Source organism: Muscardinus avellanarius, assembly GCF_963383645.1.
Source record: "Muscardinus avellanarius genome assembly, chromosome: 4".
Classification (NCBI taxonomy): Eukaryota; Metazoa; Chordata; class Mammalia; order Rodentia; family Gliridae; genus Muscardinus; species Muscardinus avellanarius.
Window position 1 is genome coordinate 40,708,198 of NC_137789.1, and position 17,858 is coordinate 40,726,055.

Here is a 17,858-nt window from a genome sequence, read left to right on the forward strand (position 1 = left end):
ATATATGGAATCAGCATATGTGCCCATAAACAGATGAAAAAATAATGAAAAGATGGTTATATATAAAATGGAGTATTATTCAGTCACAAAGAAGAATGAAATCCTGTCATCTACAGCAAAATTGATGGAATGAAGAACATTCTAGTAAGTAAAATAAGCCCAAAAGATAGTACCAAATGTTCTCTTTAATATACAGAGCCTTAAAAAAGTCAACCTAAAAAACCAGTGGTTAGTAGACATTGGGAAAGGTCTGTAGAAAAGAGTGACTGGATTTGATCACTGAATGCATGTATAGAAATATCACACTAAACCTCATTAATATATACAATCAACCCACATAAAGTTTGTTATAAGTAGATCAGAGAAATAAAACAGCAGCTATCAGGATACATAAATTCAAGAGAGATAATGTGTATTTTGTTTGTGGTACTGGGAATTGAACTCAGAACTTTACATGTGCTAAGCAAGTGCTCTACCACTATCCCATCATGTTCTATTTTGAGCCAGGGTCTCACTAAGCTGCACAAGCCTGCCTCAAACTTCCCATCCTACTGCCTCAGCCTCCAGAGGTGTCTGAGATTACCAGCATGCAACACCATACCCAGCTGTGCACTTGATTCTCAAAGGAAACAATAAAACATATTTATATGCCAACTGAATGATTTAGCACAGAGGGGGGAAAAAAAAAAACCTGTCTGTGAAGCTAGTTAAAAAGACATGTGGAGAAAGTATTAAGATAGGAAGTAACCAACATTCAATGAATTCAGCCAGAGATGTCATATAATCTTATGAAGTAACAAATTTTAGACTTCTTTATGTCTGCTGAGCATAAAACAATGATGTTCCTTTGTGCTAGAACCTTACTAAAAATAAAGAAGCATGCATTAAAAATGAAAGAGATAGTAACATCTAGAGAAAAGAAACCTACTTTGAAAGTAACAGTTGCCTTTGTGCAGTAAAATCCTACTGAAACAATGGGATCCTTCAACATCTGTGCTTTCTGCTGTTGTGTGGTTGATGTAGGATCACTCCCAAGGTAGTCTTCCTCACCATCATCATAACTCACAATCGCAGGAACAAATGACCAGGCCCACGATACCCATCCCTGTGACTGTTCATCATCTTGCTGAGAAAATAATTCTTGACCTTTGTACTGAGAAGGATATGGCATATCTATTCTTGTTTCATCTTCAGCACCTATTAATCAAAATAAAGTCATTTTAAATTAATCAAGAGGGCCTAACTTAAAAAGCAGGAATGAAATCCCATAAAAATGTTCTTCCCACACCCTTCTAAGAAAAGGTTATCAACAAATCATACATTATTATTTGAAATCAATAGATTAGCATTATCACTAGTAAGGTTCTATAAGATGTACTATGTCAATCGCATGTCCATCATTTTGTAGTTTAATGTCATATGATACTACTTTATAAATTGTACATAATTTTAATTTTTTTTTTGTGGTACTGGGGTTCCTGGAAGCCCTTCTACCTCCGGGCTACACTCCCAGACCTATTTTTTATATTTTTATTTGGAAACAGGGTCTCTTAAGCTAGCACGGCTGGCTTCGAACCTGCACGATCCTCCTGTCTCTGCCTCCCAATCGCAGGGATTACAAGTGTGTGCCACAACGCCCAGCTAAATGTTTTAGATAAATACAAAGAAGAAGTTAAATCTTTAATATTTCACTCATTATGTTTTAAACACCTAACAAGCCGGGCATGGTGGCGCACACTTGTAATCCCAGAATTTGGGAGGCTAAGACAGGAGGATCCAGGTTCACAGCTAGCCTAAGCTACTTAGTGAGGCCCTTTGCAACTCAGTGAGACCCTGTTGTCAAAATAATGAGTAAAAATATGGGTTAGAGGTGTAGTTCGGAGATAGAATGCCCATTCCCAGTACCGCAAAAAAAATAAAAATGAAAAGAAAAGAAAGATCTAACAATGAAAACCTATTTGTCAAAAAATAAGGATCATGTGTTTAAAAACTGTTTATTCTCAAAAATATCATACCAGAATGATCTAAGATAAAATTTATAATGTCTGTCAGTCGCCAAATTAAAAATTTGGGGCAGAGTGTCATGGTGCATGCTTGCAGTCCCAGCTACTGAGAAGGATGAGGCAGGGGGATGGATCACTTCAATCCAGAAATTTGAGGTAAGGATAAAGGGGCTTGAGGGAAGCAGCAGCCAGGCCCAGTGCTCATGTGAAATCCCAGATACTAGGAAGGGTAAGGAAGAAAAATTACAAGTACAAGCACAGCATGAGATACAATACACTCATAAAAATGGCAAAAGAAAAAAAAATATGCTGATAACACCAAATGTTAAAAGACTATAGAGCAACTGGAACACTCATTCATTGGGAATAGAAATATAAAATGGTACAAAACGGTGCTATGGCTTGGGTACGTGTCCCCCAAAGGTCCACGTGTTAAGAGACTTGCTCCCCTGTGGTGTGCCATTGGGAAGTGGTGGAACCTTTAAGAGGGGAGTTTTGGTGGAGTGATTTGGGGTCATTGAGGGCATGCATCCAAGAGGGTAATAGGAACCTGTCCCATTCTCTTTCCTTTGCTTCCTGCCCATGAGTGAAGTGAGCAGCTTTGCACTACCACACACTCTCACGTTATGCTGCCTTGAGACAGACCCAAAGCAAATGGGACCAATCAATCATGAACTGCAACCTTCAAAACTGAGAGCCAAAATAAGCCTTTTATTAAGTTAATTATCTCAGATATTTTTATAGTGATAAAAAGCTAACTAACCTAGGTATAGATTCTTTAAAACCTAAACATAAAATTATACTCTTAGGTATTTATTTTTAAAAAAAAAGCACATGTTTACATGAAAACTACACAAAAAATGTTAATAAAAGCTTTATTTATAATAACCAAAAACTATTCAGGTGTGGTAGTGCATGCCTAAATCCCAGTACTTAGTAGGCTGAGACAGGAAGATTGCAGGTTCAAGGCCAGCCTTCGCAACTTAACAAGACTCTATTTCACAACTAAAATTAAAATAGGGCAAGGATTGTAGCTTGAAATAGAATAACCCTGGTTCAATTCCCAATGCCCTTAGCCCAATAATAAGAGCCAAAAATTATAAACAGCCCCAAAACTAGAAAACCACTGTTCATCAACAGGGAAATGGCTAAATAAACTATGGTATATTATATGGCATTTTCAGACAATATTTCCAGCAATAAAAAAAGAAAAAACAGCCGAGTGTGGTGGCGCACACTTGTAATCCCTGCACTTGGGAGGCGGAGACAGGAGGATCATGCAGGTTCAAAGCCAGCCGCACTGGCTTAAGAGACCCTGTTTCCAAATTTAAAAAGTATAAAAAATAGGTCTGGGAGTGTAGCCCGGAAGTAGAAGGGTTTCCAGGAACCCCAGTAACACCAAAAAGAAAAGAAAAAACAACTGAAACCTATAACAACAGAGTTCCAAAAATCCACAAAAGTAACCTATAGCTTTAAAAAAGAACAGTATTTTTAAGGGCAGAGGCAGGCCAGTGGAAGGGAGCCTGGAAAGGAGATAAAGAAAAAATAACTCTTGGAGATGTTAATGACCTGGGTCTCTGATGTGTTTTGCAACACACAGGTGCATCTAGCTCTCAAAAATCCAATGTAAAAACAGGCATGGCAGTGCAAACCTGTAATCCCAGTACTTAGGAGGCTGAGACAAAGGATCATGATTTTGAGGGTAGTCTCAGCAACTAAGCAAGATCATCCAGCAACTTAGAGAAAGCTTGTTTCAAAATAAAAAATAAAATAGGGAGTATAATTCAGAGCTAGAATGTCCCTGAGTTCCAATCCTAGTACCAGAAAAGAAAATAAACAATGAATAGAACAGTACACTTAAGATATATATATATATTTCATTTTGTAAACTTAACCTTCAAATAATAAAATGACCTATTAATAATCATTAACTCTAGCTGATGATATGCAGCTGAAGTCTGGAGATAAATTATAATAATATTGTAGTTTATATTGAAAAGCACTTAAAACATTATTTTATTAAAAATAGAGAAAAGAATATTAAATGGATAGATGTGTGATGTACCAAATTAACAAAATGGTGGGATCTAGCCAATAAGGATTTAAGCATGATGTGTACAAATCTCAGTTTTTCTGAACATTTGGAATGTTATACTGGAAATAAAATCAATGGAGCACATTCCATGTGCTAGGTTTGCTCTAGGTGTTAGAAACTGTTTCTTGCTCAAGAGTTCATTGCCTAACCAGAATTCTCTATCTAGTGTGAAATAAAGGTATACTTATTTAAAGTACTTTATTAATGTTGTCCTCTACCTATTTTTGACAAGGTAATATTGTTAGTAAGATAAAATTCTAATACAATAAAATATACCCATTAAAAATATACAATTTAGTGGTTTTTAGTATAGTAACACAGTTGTGCAACCATCACCACTATCTAATTTTAGAACATTTTCATCAGCCCCAAAAGAAACCTGCCCATTGGTGGTCATTTACTCTTTTCCCCAGCCCCCAGTTACAAATCTATTTTCTGACTCTATAGAATTGCCTTCTCTGAGCATTTCATATGAATGGAACCATAAAATCGTGTGTGTGTGTGTGTGTGTGTGTGTGTGTGTGTGTGTGTGTGTGTATTGTGGTGCTAGGGATGGAACCCAGGGGTATTCTACCACTGAGCTAAACCTCCAGCCCTATTTTGTATTCTTTATTTTGAAACAGGGTCTCACTGAGTTGCAGAGGGCCTCACTAAGTAGCTAAGGCTATCTGCAAATTGGGATCCTCCTGTATCAGCTTCCCAAATGCTGGGGTTTGTATTCATTTTTGACTGACTGCTTTGCTTAATGTTTTCAAGATCATTCACATTGTAACATGCACCAATACTTCATCATTTGGTCTAGCTGAGCAATATTCTAATGTATGGATGTGTCACAATTTGTTTACCCATCCATCCAGTGATGAACATTTGGGTTGGTTCCAGTTTGAGGCTATAAAGAATAATGCTGCCATGAACATCCTTGTGCAAGTTTTTAGATGTACCCATGCTAAGACACTTGTTATATACCTAGGAGTAAAATTACTAGGTTATAATGATAACTATGTTTGATTTTTTTAAAGAACTGGCAGTTGTTTTCCACAACAGAAAAAACAATTTTATATTCCCACAAGCAACATATAAGGGTTCCAATTTCTCTATATCCTTACCAACACCTGTTGTTAGGCATCCTTTTAGTTAGTCATTCTAGAGGCTGAAAGTGGTGCCTCATTGTGATTCTTATTTGAATGCCTCTTGCGGCTAATGATGTTTAGCAATTTTTTTACGTGATTATCTGCCATTTGTTTATCATCTTAAGACAGAAGTTTATTTGTTCTTTTTTTTTTTTTTTTTTTTGGTGGTACTGGGGTTCCTGGAAGCCCTTCTACCTCCGGGCTACACTCCCAGACCTATTTTTACATTTTTACTTGGAAACAGGGTCTCCTAAGCCAGTGCGCACGGCTGGCTTCGAACCTGCACGATCCTCCTGTCTCTGCCTCCCAAGCACGGGGATTACAAGCGTGCGCCACCACGCCCGGCTATTTGTTCATTTTTAAGCTGGGTTGTCATTACATTGTAAGTGTTCTTCTTGTAAATTTCTACCTATGAAAATTACTCATTTTCTAACAGCGTTTCCTGACTCATGGGACCAATATCGAGTCAAAACCCACCGCTCCTTTCAGCATCTTTCTATCAGATCATCCACACCCCTGTTCATAGTCCCACAGCTGCAGCACACAGCATACTTGGCTACCTGTTCATATGTCCCCATCTGCCCTCATTTGATCTTAAGGGAAGAGAATACATTTCTTGATCTCACTTCCATGATGCCTTTTATACAGTAGGATTTAGTAACAATGTGTTGTAATGAACTGAAAAACTGAGTTAGCTTACTTATTATCCTTCATTGGGGCATGCATTTCACTAAATAACAGAATAAATTAAGGAACAGACTCATAGTGCAGAAAAATTAGCAATAGTTTCATTTACCAGCAAAACTTAAGGTTACACTACTTTAAATACACATATATACATTCTGAACACTTACACCTGAAAAAAGAAAATCAAAATGGCATTCAGTATGAAGAATTCAAAATAGTGCCAAACAAAGAAAACAGAATCATTTTATCACATTAGAATAGTGTATAACTCAATTCAAGGTATTTTTTAAAGTTTCTCAGTAAGGAAAACACTTTTTAAAAACAACAGTTCAGCTGGGTGTGGTGGCGCACGCTTGTAATCCCCGCGCTTGGGAGGCAGAGACAGGAGGATCGCGTAGGTTCGAAGCCAGTCGCGCGCACTGGCTTAGGAGACCCTGTTTCCAAATATAAAATGTAAAAAGAGGTCTGGGAGTGTAGCCCGGAGGTAGAAGGGCTTCCAGGAACCCCAGTACCACAAAAAAAAAAAAAAAAAAAAAAAAAAAAAAAAAAACAGTTCTGGCTGGGCATGATGGCGCACACTTGTGTAGTCCCAGCACTTGGGAGGCTGAGACAGGAGGATTGCACAGGTTCAAAGCCAGCCTCAGCTAACTTAGTGAGGCTCTCAGAAACTTAGAGAGACCCTGTTTCCAAATGAAGTATAATATAGGTCTGAGAGTGTAGCCTGGAGGTAGAAAAGCCCCTGGGTTCCACCCCCAGTACCCGCCCCCACACACACACACAAAAGTTCTAAATTAAGTTTCTATTATACTTACCTGTAATGTTTCCTAACAAATCTTTATTGTGACAGGTGGTGTCCTCTGTTTCACCATCTTTAAAATTGCCTATTTCTCCATAATAAAGAGCAATCCCAAGTTGCATTATACGTATAAACATAGGCAATTGTTGATCTGTGATAGAAAGTTTCAAACTCTCTACTAAGGTATGAATCTATATTTCAAAAAAAAAAGCACATTTAAGGAAAATACCTTTTAAAATAAATAGATGAATTTTTAAAGCCTTAAAGTATTATCTTTTTCGCTATTGTTTGTGATACTGAAAATTCAAACATAGGCACTCCACCACTAAATTCCCAACACTTTCTATTTTTTATTTTGAGGAATAATCTCACTAAGTTGTCCAGGGCAGCCTCAAACTGGAGATCTTCCTGCCTCAGCCTCCCGAGTACTAGGATTACAAGCATGTACCACCATGCCTAGATAATAGAATTTCGTGTTAAAAACAGTATTTCTGCCAGGCATGGTGGCGCACACCTATAATCCCTGCACTTGGGAGGCAGAGACAGGAGGATTGTGCAGGTTTGAAGCCAGCCGCGCTGGCTTAAGAGACCCTGTTTCCAAATAAAAAAGTATAAAAATAGGTCTGGGAGCGGGGCATGGTGACACACACTTGTTATCCCCGCGCTTGGGAGGCAGAGACAGGAGGATCGTGCTGGTTTGGAGCCAGCCTTGCTGACTTAAGAGACCCTGTTTCCAAACAAAAACATAAAAAAAAAAAAATAGGTCTGGGAGTGTTAGCCCAGAGGTAGAAGGGCTTCCAGGAACCCCAGTACCACACAAAAAAATTAAATTAAATAAAAAAAAAAGGTCTGGGAGCATAGCCCAGAAGTAGAAGAGTTTCCAGGAACCCCAGTAGCACCAAAAAATAAAAATAAAAAAGTAAAAAAATTAAAAAAAATTTAAAAATTAAAAAAATAAAAAACAGTATTTCCCAAACATTTCTAAAATTAGCAAAAGTAATATTTACTATAAATTTTAAGAATTAAACTTTTTGCTATGAATACCAGTCAACTTTAGACAGAAAATGGATTAAGCCAAATAGTGTAGATATGAGCAAAATTAATAATTAGAAGATATAGTCATATTATTTCCAGATAACTATTCCATAAACTTATATAAACAAATACCTAAAGAGTATGACAGTACCTTTCCCTCCCAAAAAAATAAAAACTAGCAAGATCTCTGTCAAATCCAAGACTAATAAGTTTTATGATGTCATTTTAGTAAAACTTTAATCACTCTTTTCAGTTTTACTAACTTAAAAGAATATGCATCCTAAAGCCATATGTTAAAAGTGAGTAAAAGACTATAACTATGAAACTATGGAAATAATTTTTAAAATTTCATTGTAAAGTTTAGAAAATCAAGCGAAGTATGGTTTTAGGACAAATTTTAAATAGATTTGCACATCTATTTAAAATTTATGACATGAAACAATTATAAGAAAAAAATAAGATTAATTGCTACCAAATAGGATATATAGCATTCAAAGTTCTCCTTAAAGAAAGAAACATCAATGGAATATAAACACTGCTTCAGCATAATGGTTTCCTGCTGTTATATAAACATGGAAGAAAACCAATTAAACCAGAAAGTTAAGTCCCTTAGAAGGTTTATTTTGACTAACTACTATTTGAGTGTCTATGAAACATGAAAAAGAATTAATGGTAATCATATTTTAGGGCTCAAAGTACACAAAAAATTTAGATGGAGTAAAATACCATATTTCAAATACAAGCACAGGTATCTTAAAACCAACTCAAAAATCACATACAGAATAAACCATGAAGAGGTTTAAAAGGGGAGGAAGTATACATATAGGCCTGTTAACTTTTCTCAATGAAGATTCCTCTGTCACTTCCTTTGAAACTCTATTAAACCAATACCACCAGTGATAAGCAGTTTTATCAAAATCAACAATATACATATACACTGAATCTGGTCCCAGACGCATCTGCCATCTACACAAACAGGGAATGACTGACTCAGTATCAGTAGAAAGAGTAGAAACCTACACTTAACACTAGATCCAGCCTCATTGATACCAGCTGCCAGTGTGGACTGAGAGAGTCTTAGGAACCCAGGCTTGCAGCAGGAAAGGTGCCAGTGGCACTCAATGCCTGCCCAGAGAGAGACATCAGGCCAGGGTAGCAATTATCGAAGACAATCAAAATGCAGTACTGAAGCCGGGCATGGTGGCGCATGCTTGTAATCCCAGCCCTTGGGAAGCAGACAGGAGGATCGTGCAGATTCGAACCCAGCCGCGCTGGCTTAAGAGACCCTGTTTCCAAATAAAAAAGTATAAAAATAGGTCTGGGAGTATAGCCCAGAGTTAGAAGGGCTTCCAGGAACCCCAGTACCACCAAAAAAATAAAAAAAATAAAAGGACTAAAAAAAATAGGGCTGGGGGAGTAGCTTGGAGGTACAATGCCCCTGAGTTCCATCCTCAGTACCGCAACTAGTGTAGCACGGAGGTAGGGGCTTCCAGGAACCCCAGTACCACCAAAAAAAAAAAAAAAAAAAAAAAAAGCAGGACTGTAAACTGATATCACTACTGTAAGTTACAGAGCAAATGAGAATGACTGGAATGTGCTCAAGAACCTATTACAGAATGTGAGTTTGCTCAATATTCATATATTTGTATAGTTTATTTTATTGTTTATTTTTTATTGTGTGTGCTTGTTTGTTTGCTTGCTTCTCCTCCCCTTTCACAAGCTTCTTCTATCATGCATATCTACTCTCTACTCTCTGTCCCTTATTTTCTTATTCTTTTCTTTGTCTTGTACTATACTAAATACATTGGTTACTAGAATCCTAATCTCTACAATATATTACCTTACCAAACCCATATTCTCATCCTATTCAATCCTATCTGCAACTTTACCCTATTCTTGCATTTACGATTTTATCACTTTCCTTCCTTCTCAGACTTCACCATTGAATAGAAAAAAACTTGTCCTTGTATATACCAGCTGACACCTACATATTGAGAGAACTATCAAAAGCAACAAAGATACAAACTAAAAAAAAAAAAAAACCTTAAACCATGAGAAGGAAGAATAACAAGGAAGCAATTAGCTCCCACAACCCCACAACAACAGAACCCAACAACATAGAATTGCTGAGATTGCCAGAAGGAAAGATCAAAAATTTAACAGTAGAAATGATACAGAATTTCCCAAAAAGAATTGAGAGAGAGTCTCAAAGAAATAAAGGATGCATTCATTGAAATGAAGGCATTAATACAACTTATAAACAATAGATTAGATGATATGGAGAAGAAAATTTCACTCATAGAAGATGATAATTTCAAAAACTAACACATAGTATATAATTAGAAAAAACAATTCTATAGCATGAATTGGACATCGAAGACATATGCCTATCCTAAAAGTGCTAATCTAAAAATAAGAGGCATAGAAGAGAAAATAGAAGGTGAAACCAAAGGGATAAACAATCTTTTCAAAGAAGTAATATCAGAAAATTTTCCAAACAAAAACCAAGAGGTTGATAAATAGGAACTGGAAACTTACAGAACCCCATTTAGACAAAATCAGAGATAAGGTTCACCATGCCACATAATAGTCAAACTAAGCAACACAGAAGCCAAGAAGAAACTCGTAAACTCAACAAAAGGAAAAGACCAAGTTACATTCAGAGGCAAACCAATTACAATCACTCCAGACATCCAAACCAAGTCATTTATGACCGTAGGGCCTGGAGTAACATTTTCAAAATTCTGGGGAGAAAAAGGAAACAACGACTTGCAGGGGAAATTTTCCTACACAGCAAAACTATCTCTCAAATAGACAGGGAAATAAAATTCTTCCACAACAAATTAAAGCTGAAAGAATTTATGTCTTTAAAACCAGCACTACCAAAATTACTCAAAGAGATTAACTGCAAAGAAGAAATAAATAATACAAGCCAGAACCAAAGAAATAATAATTTATATCAAGCAAACAACTAAGCAAAGAAGAACAAAGATTACCTCAAACTCAAACAGAAGGTAAAACTCAATATGTTAGGAATTAAAAGTCATGTCTCAATAATCATACTGAACATAAATGGCCTCAACTCCCCAATAAAAAGATATAAGGTGGCAAAATGGGTTAAAAACCAGAATCCATATATCTTCTGCCTGCAAGAAACACACCTTATAAGTAAAGATAGTCACAAACTAAAGGTAAAGGAGTTGGAACAAGATAATCTATGTCAATGACACGCAAAGACAAGCAGGAGTAGCAACTATGATATCAGACAAGTTAGACTTCAGGCCCAAGCTTATTAGAAAAGACAAAGAAGGTCTTTTTTTTTTTTTTTAACTGATTAAAGGAACAATCCAGCAAAAGGAAATAAGGATAGTCAACATTTATGCCCCAAAAACATTTAAGCTACTTTTATAAAACAAACTCTTTGTGACATTAAGTCACACATAAGTCCCAATACAATGATACTGGGAGACTTCAACACCCCTCTCACACCATTAGACCCATCTTCTGACAAAATATCAGAAAAGATGCCTCAGACCTAAAGAACACCATCAACTAAATGGACCTATTAAGCACATATAGAATATTCCACTCAACTACAGCAGAGTTCACATTTTTCTCAATTGCTCATGAAACCATCTCCAAAATAGATCACATCCTGGGCCACAAAGTGAATACTAGCAAATTCAAAAAAATGTGGCATACTTCCCTGTGTCTTTTCAGACCATAATGGAGTAAAATTAGAAATCAACTATAAGATGACCCAGAGTAACCACATAAACACATGGAGACTGGACACCACACTGCTGAATGAAGAATGAACCATAGAAGAAGTAAGGGGTGAAATCAAGAAATTCCTAGAAACAAACAAAAATAGATACACACCATATCCAAACCTCTGGAAACTTTGAAAGCCATATTAAGAAGAAAATTTATAGCACTGAGTACCCACATAAGAAGAAGAGAAAATCACCAAATAAATAACCTAATGACATGCCTCAAAGCCCAAGGGCTTTGAGGATCAGTCTATCCAAAAAGCCAAAAGAAGACAGGAAATTATTAAAATCAGAGCAGAAATCAACAAAGCAGAAAATAAAACAATACAGAAAATCAACAAAACCAAAATCTGGCTTCTTGAAAAAATTAACAAGATAGATAAACGACTAGCCAACTTAAAAAAATAGAGAATCAACCCAAATTATGAAGATAAGAGATGAAAAAGGAGATATTACCACTGACAGCGTAGAAATCCAGAAGATTATCAGAAACTACTTTGAAAAAGTATACTCCAAAAAAATGGAAAATCTGACAACTTTATAAACACAACCTTCCTAAACTAAGTAAAGATATAAAAAAATTTAAACCAACCAATAGCAATCAAAAAATTGAAGCAGAAATAAAGAGCCTACCATCAAAGAAAAGCCCAGGACCAGATAGTTTCCCAAGCGAATTTTATAATACCTTTATAGAAGAGTTAATTCCAATACTCCTCAATCTATTCTGTGAAATAGAAATAGGACTCACTCAAATATATTCTATGAAGCCAATATCACATTAATACCAAAACCAAATAAAGACCACTCAAGGAAGGAAAACTGCAGGTCTATATCATTAATGAATTTGGATTCAAATACCTAGGAATAAACTTAACCAAAGAGGTAAAAAACCTCTACAAAGAAAATTATAAAACATTTAAAAAAGAAATCGAAGACCTTAGAAGATGGAAAGATCTTTCATATTCATGGATAGGCAGAATAAATATCATCAAAATGGCCATACTTTCAAAAGTGATCTACAGATTCAACACTATTCCCATTAAATTACCAAGGTCTTTCCTTACACACATAGAAAAATCAATCCTTAAATTCATTTGGAACAACAAAAAATCCAAATAGCCAAAGTAGTTCTCAGCAACAAAAAACATGCAGGAAGCATGAAAATGCAAGACTTCAAACTATACTACAAAGCCATAGTAATAAAACAGCATTGTACTGGCACACACACACACACACACACACACACACACACACACACAGATACATAGACCAATGGAGGAGAATAGAAGACTCAAAAACAAATGTGGACACTTACAGCCAACTGATATGTACAAAAGGGCCAAGTGAGACCCTGTTTCGAAAACTAAAAAGACTAAAAAATAGGGCTAGGGTATAATTCAGAGGTAGAATGCCCCTGGGTTCCATCCCCAGTACCACAAAAAATAAATAAATAAAAACATACACTTGAAAAAAGATAGCCTCTTCAACAACTGGTGTTGGCAAAATTGATTAACCATATGCAGAAAATTGCAAATTAATCCCACTTTCTCACCCAACACAAGAGTCAATTCAAGATGGATCTAAGACTTGGAAATTAGACCAGAGATCTTGAGGCTCCTTGAAGAGGTCATAGGTCCAACATTGCAACATATAGGCACAGATAAACGTTTTCAACAAGACCCCAAAGGCACAACAAACTAAAAGGTGAATCAATACATGGGATTGCATGAAACTGAAGAGCTTCTGTTCAGCAAAGGAAACTGTTAAGAACCTCAATCAAGAGCCAACTGAATAAGAGAAGATTTTCACCACCTACTCTAGATATTAGTCCTCTACTCTAGATATTAGAGGACTAATATCTAGAATATACACAGAACTCAAGAAACTCAACACTAAAAAAAAATAATAATCCAATCAAAAACTGGGTAAACGAACTAAATAGACACTTCACAAAAGAAGAAATTCAAATGGCCAATAAATGCATGAAAAAATGCTCAACATCATTAACAATCAGAGAGATGCAAATCAAAACCACCCTGAGATTTCACCTAACTCCAACTAGAATGGCAATCATTCAAAACACAAACAACAAATGCTGGTGAGGATGTGGAGAAGTGGGAATGCTAAAACATTGTTGGTGGGATTGCAAATTAGTGCAACCACTTTGGAAAACAGTATGGAGGCTCCTCAGAAAAATGAGAATGAACCTACCACATGATCCAGCAATACCACTTCTGGATGTCTACCCAAAAGAATGGAAACCAAACCACCAAACTAATGGATGCATATCTATGTTCATTGCTGTACAATTCACCATTGCCAAACTATGGAACCAGCCAAGATGTCCATCAACAGATGAATGGATTACAAAACTAATTACAAAGGAATTTTATCCAGCCATAAAGAAAAACACAATTACATCATTTACAGGGAAATGGATGGAACTGGAGGACATTATGCTAAGTGAGATTACTCAATCACAAAAAATAAGAAATGAGATGTTCTCCCTAATATGTGAAAGCTAAAGAGAAAATGAGTCATAAGAGGAACTCTAAAAGGAGATACGATAGATGAACAAATAAGGCCACCTAACTGTGGGGGATGATGGGGAGGGGAAGTGGGAAATTCCTTAATGTACATCATATACATTAACAAATGTATCAAAGTCAATCACTAAGCCAAAAATGAGAAGGAGGAAGGGGGAAGAAAATGTGGTGGGAATTGGGTATGGGCTAATTGGGTGATGTGTACATGTATGCCTCTACCATCCTGTACTCCATTAAGATATATGACTACAATGCACCAATAAAAAATTTTTAAAAAGAAAATATGGTGTACATATACACAGTAGAATTGTACTCAGCCATAAAGACAACAAACTCATGTCATATGTAGGAAAATGGAAGGAACTAGAGAATATTATGCTAAGTGAGATCATTCAGTCTCAAAAATAAGAAGTCAAGAGTCCTGTGTTTTCTCTCATTGTGAAAACTGGAGATGTTAGTAAATAAAAAGAACTTCAGACGAATGAAGAGAGAGACCAGTAGAATACTGGGAAGGGGTTCCTCTAATATTTTAATTACATATTGAAACAATGGATCAAAAGCTAAAAACTTTTTGAAATTAGGTTAGCATATCAAACCTCACAAAAAGTTACCTAAGAAAGAGAAAAAAAACAACTATCATTCCTTAATCTTACTAAAATAATTACAAAAATTAAAATAATAATTACTGACAATCACTCCACTGTGGTATAACTACCTATTATATATGTAGTACTGGAGATTGATAAGCTCTCTATTACTTAAAGAGATAAATACTAATAAACAGCTAGACAAATTTAAAAAACAAATTTAAAAAGCAAACTATAAATACACAAAAGAAAAAGTTATCTTCAATATATATCTTCTAGAACATATACAAAAAGTTATAAAAGTTATAAATACAAATAAAACATTTTACAAAAACAAATGGCATATATACTTATTAGGTTAATTTCTTCTTTGAATTTTAATTAAAATCAGCATGTACAAAAGTCCATAAAGACATGAAACTTAACTATAGGAGATACCTACTTTAATAACAGATGGCATCTTGGAATTCAGGTTATCATATGTAAAATGCAGACGAGTTCTGAAGGAACATTTGTACAGTAAAGGATCCTGGTAAAATTCTATTTTACCACTAGCATTTCTTTTATCAAGACAAACTGTACAGTCAGAAAAATTGATAACCTTTCTCAGCACCAGATCAGTTGCTAAAAACAAAAGAAAAACATTGTAAGTAAAAGGGGAAATTTGAGGGAAAGGCAACTATAATTTATTAGTATAAGTAGTAATAAAAATAATCGCAAACAAGATTCATAGATTATAGCCAATACAGTAGCACATTCCTATAATCCCAGTACTTGGTAAACTGAGACAGGAGGATAACAGATTCAAGGCCAGCCCCAGCAATTTAGTATGACCCTGTTTCAAAATAAAATAAAATAAAATAGGAAATAGAGCTTAGAGGAAGAATGCCCCTGGCTTCAACCCCCAAAGCCACCATCCCCCCAAAAAAAAGATTCATGGAGCATCTTTTAGAACCTGTTAGCTATTACTCTCCAATCCCCTCATTGTCCCTAGCCCCAATCCTAATCATTCACTAACCTACTTTCTATCTGTACAGAATTGCAAATTCTGAATAATCTATATAAATGGAATCCATAATAGGTGGTCTTTCTGGTTTGACTTAGCATAATGTTTACAAGGTTTGTCCAAGTTGTTTCATACAGTAGTATTTCTTTTTCATTTTCTATGGGGGGGGGGTTACTGGGGATTAAACCCAGGGGCATTCTACCCCTGAGCTACACTCTAGTCCTATTTTATTGTTTATTTTGAAATAGAATCTAAGTTGCATAGGGTGTGGCAACTAAATTGCTGAGGCTGGCCTTGACCTGCAATCCTACCACCTCAGCCTCCTAAGTACTGGGATTACAAGCATGAACCACCACCCCCAGTTTAGTATTTCTTTTTTATAACACGTTTTTTTTTTTTTAAGGAAATAAATGAGGGGTATAGCTTAGTGTTAGAGCACTTGCCTACCATACACAAGGCCCTGGGTGCGATCCACAATTGCACCAAAAAAAAAAAAAAAAAAAAGAATGATAAAATTTGAAGTGGTTTAATACAAGAGGAAGCAAGGAGGTAGGATGGTGAAGTCACATTGGTGGGTAACCTACTACTAATAGTCTAGTTATTCAGACAGGAGATGTTCACTATATTATTTTATAACAAATTTATGTTACATAAATTCCCTTGTCAATATTAAATGTTACATTACAAAATTAATAAAAATTAAAGCAATGTCTACCTCAGAGGATTAAAGAATTACACATGATAATTAATGTAAAAGATGAACCACCAGGCTGAGCAATTAAGAACTCAAAGCATGGAAGAAGCTATTTTGAATGGTTTATAGCATTACCATCATGAGATTTCACACGGTATCACATGTGATTCTCACAAATGCATTAGTGTGTTGATAGTAATGGTAATTCACATTTTACAAATGACTTATACAAGGTTACACTAGGTTAATGGTAGAGAGAATAATTATATCAAGATTCTCCAAATCCAAATCCAGGACTTTTTCTAGTTCACTATAAATTATTTCCCAAAGTAATATTTTCATAATTACTATAGGAAAACTAAAAATAAACTGTCTTCACCTAAAATGTCATTTATTCAATCTTGCATTATTCAGTATATTTTTGTTCCATTCTCCATAGTTTTCTGGCCTTTGTAGGGGGGGGTACTAGAGATTAAACGGAGGGGCATTCTACTGCCAAACTATGCCTACAGCCTTATTTTTTAATCTTTATTTTGAAACAGGGTCTCACAAGGTTGCTGAGAGTCGCACTGCTTGGCTGAAACTATCCTTGAACTTGCAATCCTTTTTTCTCAGCACCCAAAGCACCAGGTTTACAGGTATGTACCACCATATGCACCAGGCCTGGCCCTTTCATTGAATACTTTCCAGAGGGATAAAAATAGGTATTAGCAATATATCAGAAACAATACTTCGGCCTTTGTATACACTCATTTATACCTTACAATACAACAAAGCTGTGTAGAAAGGATTAATCTCCATTTTCAAAATATGAAGACTGAGGTTTGGAAAAAACATGAAAAAAAAAAAAGAAACTATTCCAGTTCTACTAGTTTCTAGTTGTATGCCCTAAGTAAAAAAGTACTCTTGAGACTCAATTTCAGTTTGTTTTAATCCTTTACCTGGGACTTAAAATGTTAATTGAGCAACAAATATATCACTTATCATTAAAATATTCAAGGAATTTAAAAACCTGAACTTAATAGGTTAAAAAGAATTTTAAAATGTGTGACTAAATGAATAAAAAGTAGATATCATAGATGGGATTTAAAATTAGAAAAATAAAGCCAGACATAGTGGCTCATGCCTGCATCCCTGTACTTGGGAGGTTGAAACAGGAAGATTGAAAGTTCTAGGATATCCTTGGAAACTTTTCTTTTTTTTTTTTTTTTTTTTTTTTTTTTTGCGGGTCTGGGGATGAAACCCAGGGGCATTTGACCTCCTAGCTACAGGCCCTGCCCTATTTTTTATTCTTTATTTTGAAACCAGGTCTCACTGAGTTGCAGAAGGCCTCACTAAGTAGCTGAGGCTGTCCGCGAACCGCGATCCTCCAGGTCTCAGCCTCCGGAATGCTGGAATTACAAGCGTGTGCCAACACGCTGGGCTAATCCTTGGAAACTTAGTGAAACCCTGTTTCAAAATAAAAAGTAAAACTGGGCCAGGCATGGTGGTGCACACTTGTAATCC

The 17,858-nt window shown here is 35.8% G+C and overlaps 1 protein-coding gene across 3 annotated transcripts in view; it reads right to left on the reverse strand.

The window, feature by feature from the left end:
- Nucleotides 1-17,858, reverse strand: part of VPS13B (vacuolar protein sorting 13 homolog B) — a gene marked incomplete at both ends in the record, with an annotated part of 689,491 nt that overhangs the window by 639,550 nt on the left and 32,083 nt on the right. For all 3 annotated transcript variants that reach the window (XM_080693506.1, XM_080693505.1, XM_080693507.1), the window contains 3 exons: nt 929-1,197; nt 6,728-6,902; nt 15,095-15,276. In XM_080693506.1, coding sequence (XP_080549632.1) covers nt 929-1,197; nt 6,728-6,902; nt 15,095-15,276 — 626 coding nt within the window. The remainder of the gene's footprint in view (nt 1-928; nt 1,198-6,727; nt 6,903-15,094; nt 15,277-17,858) is intronic.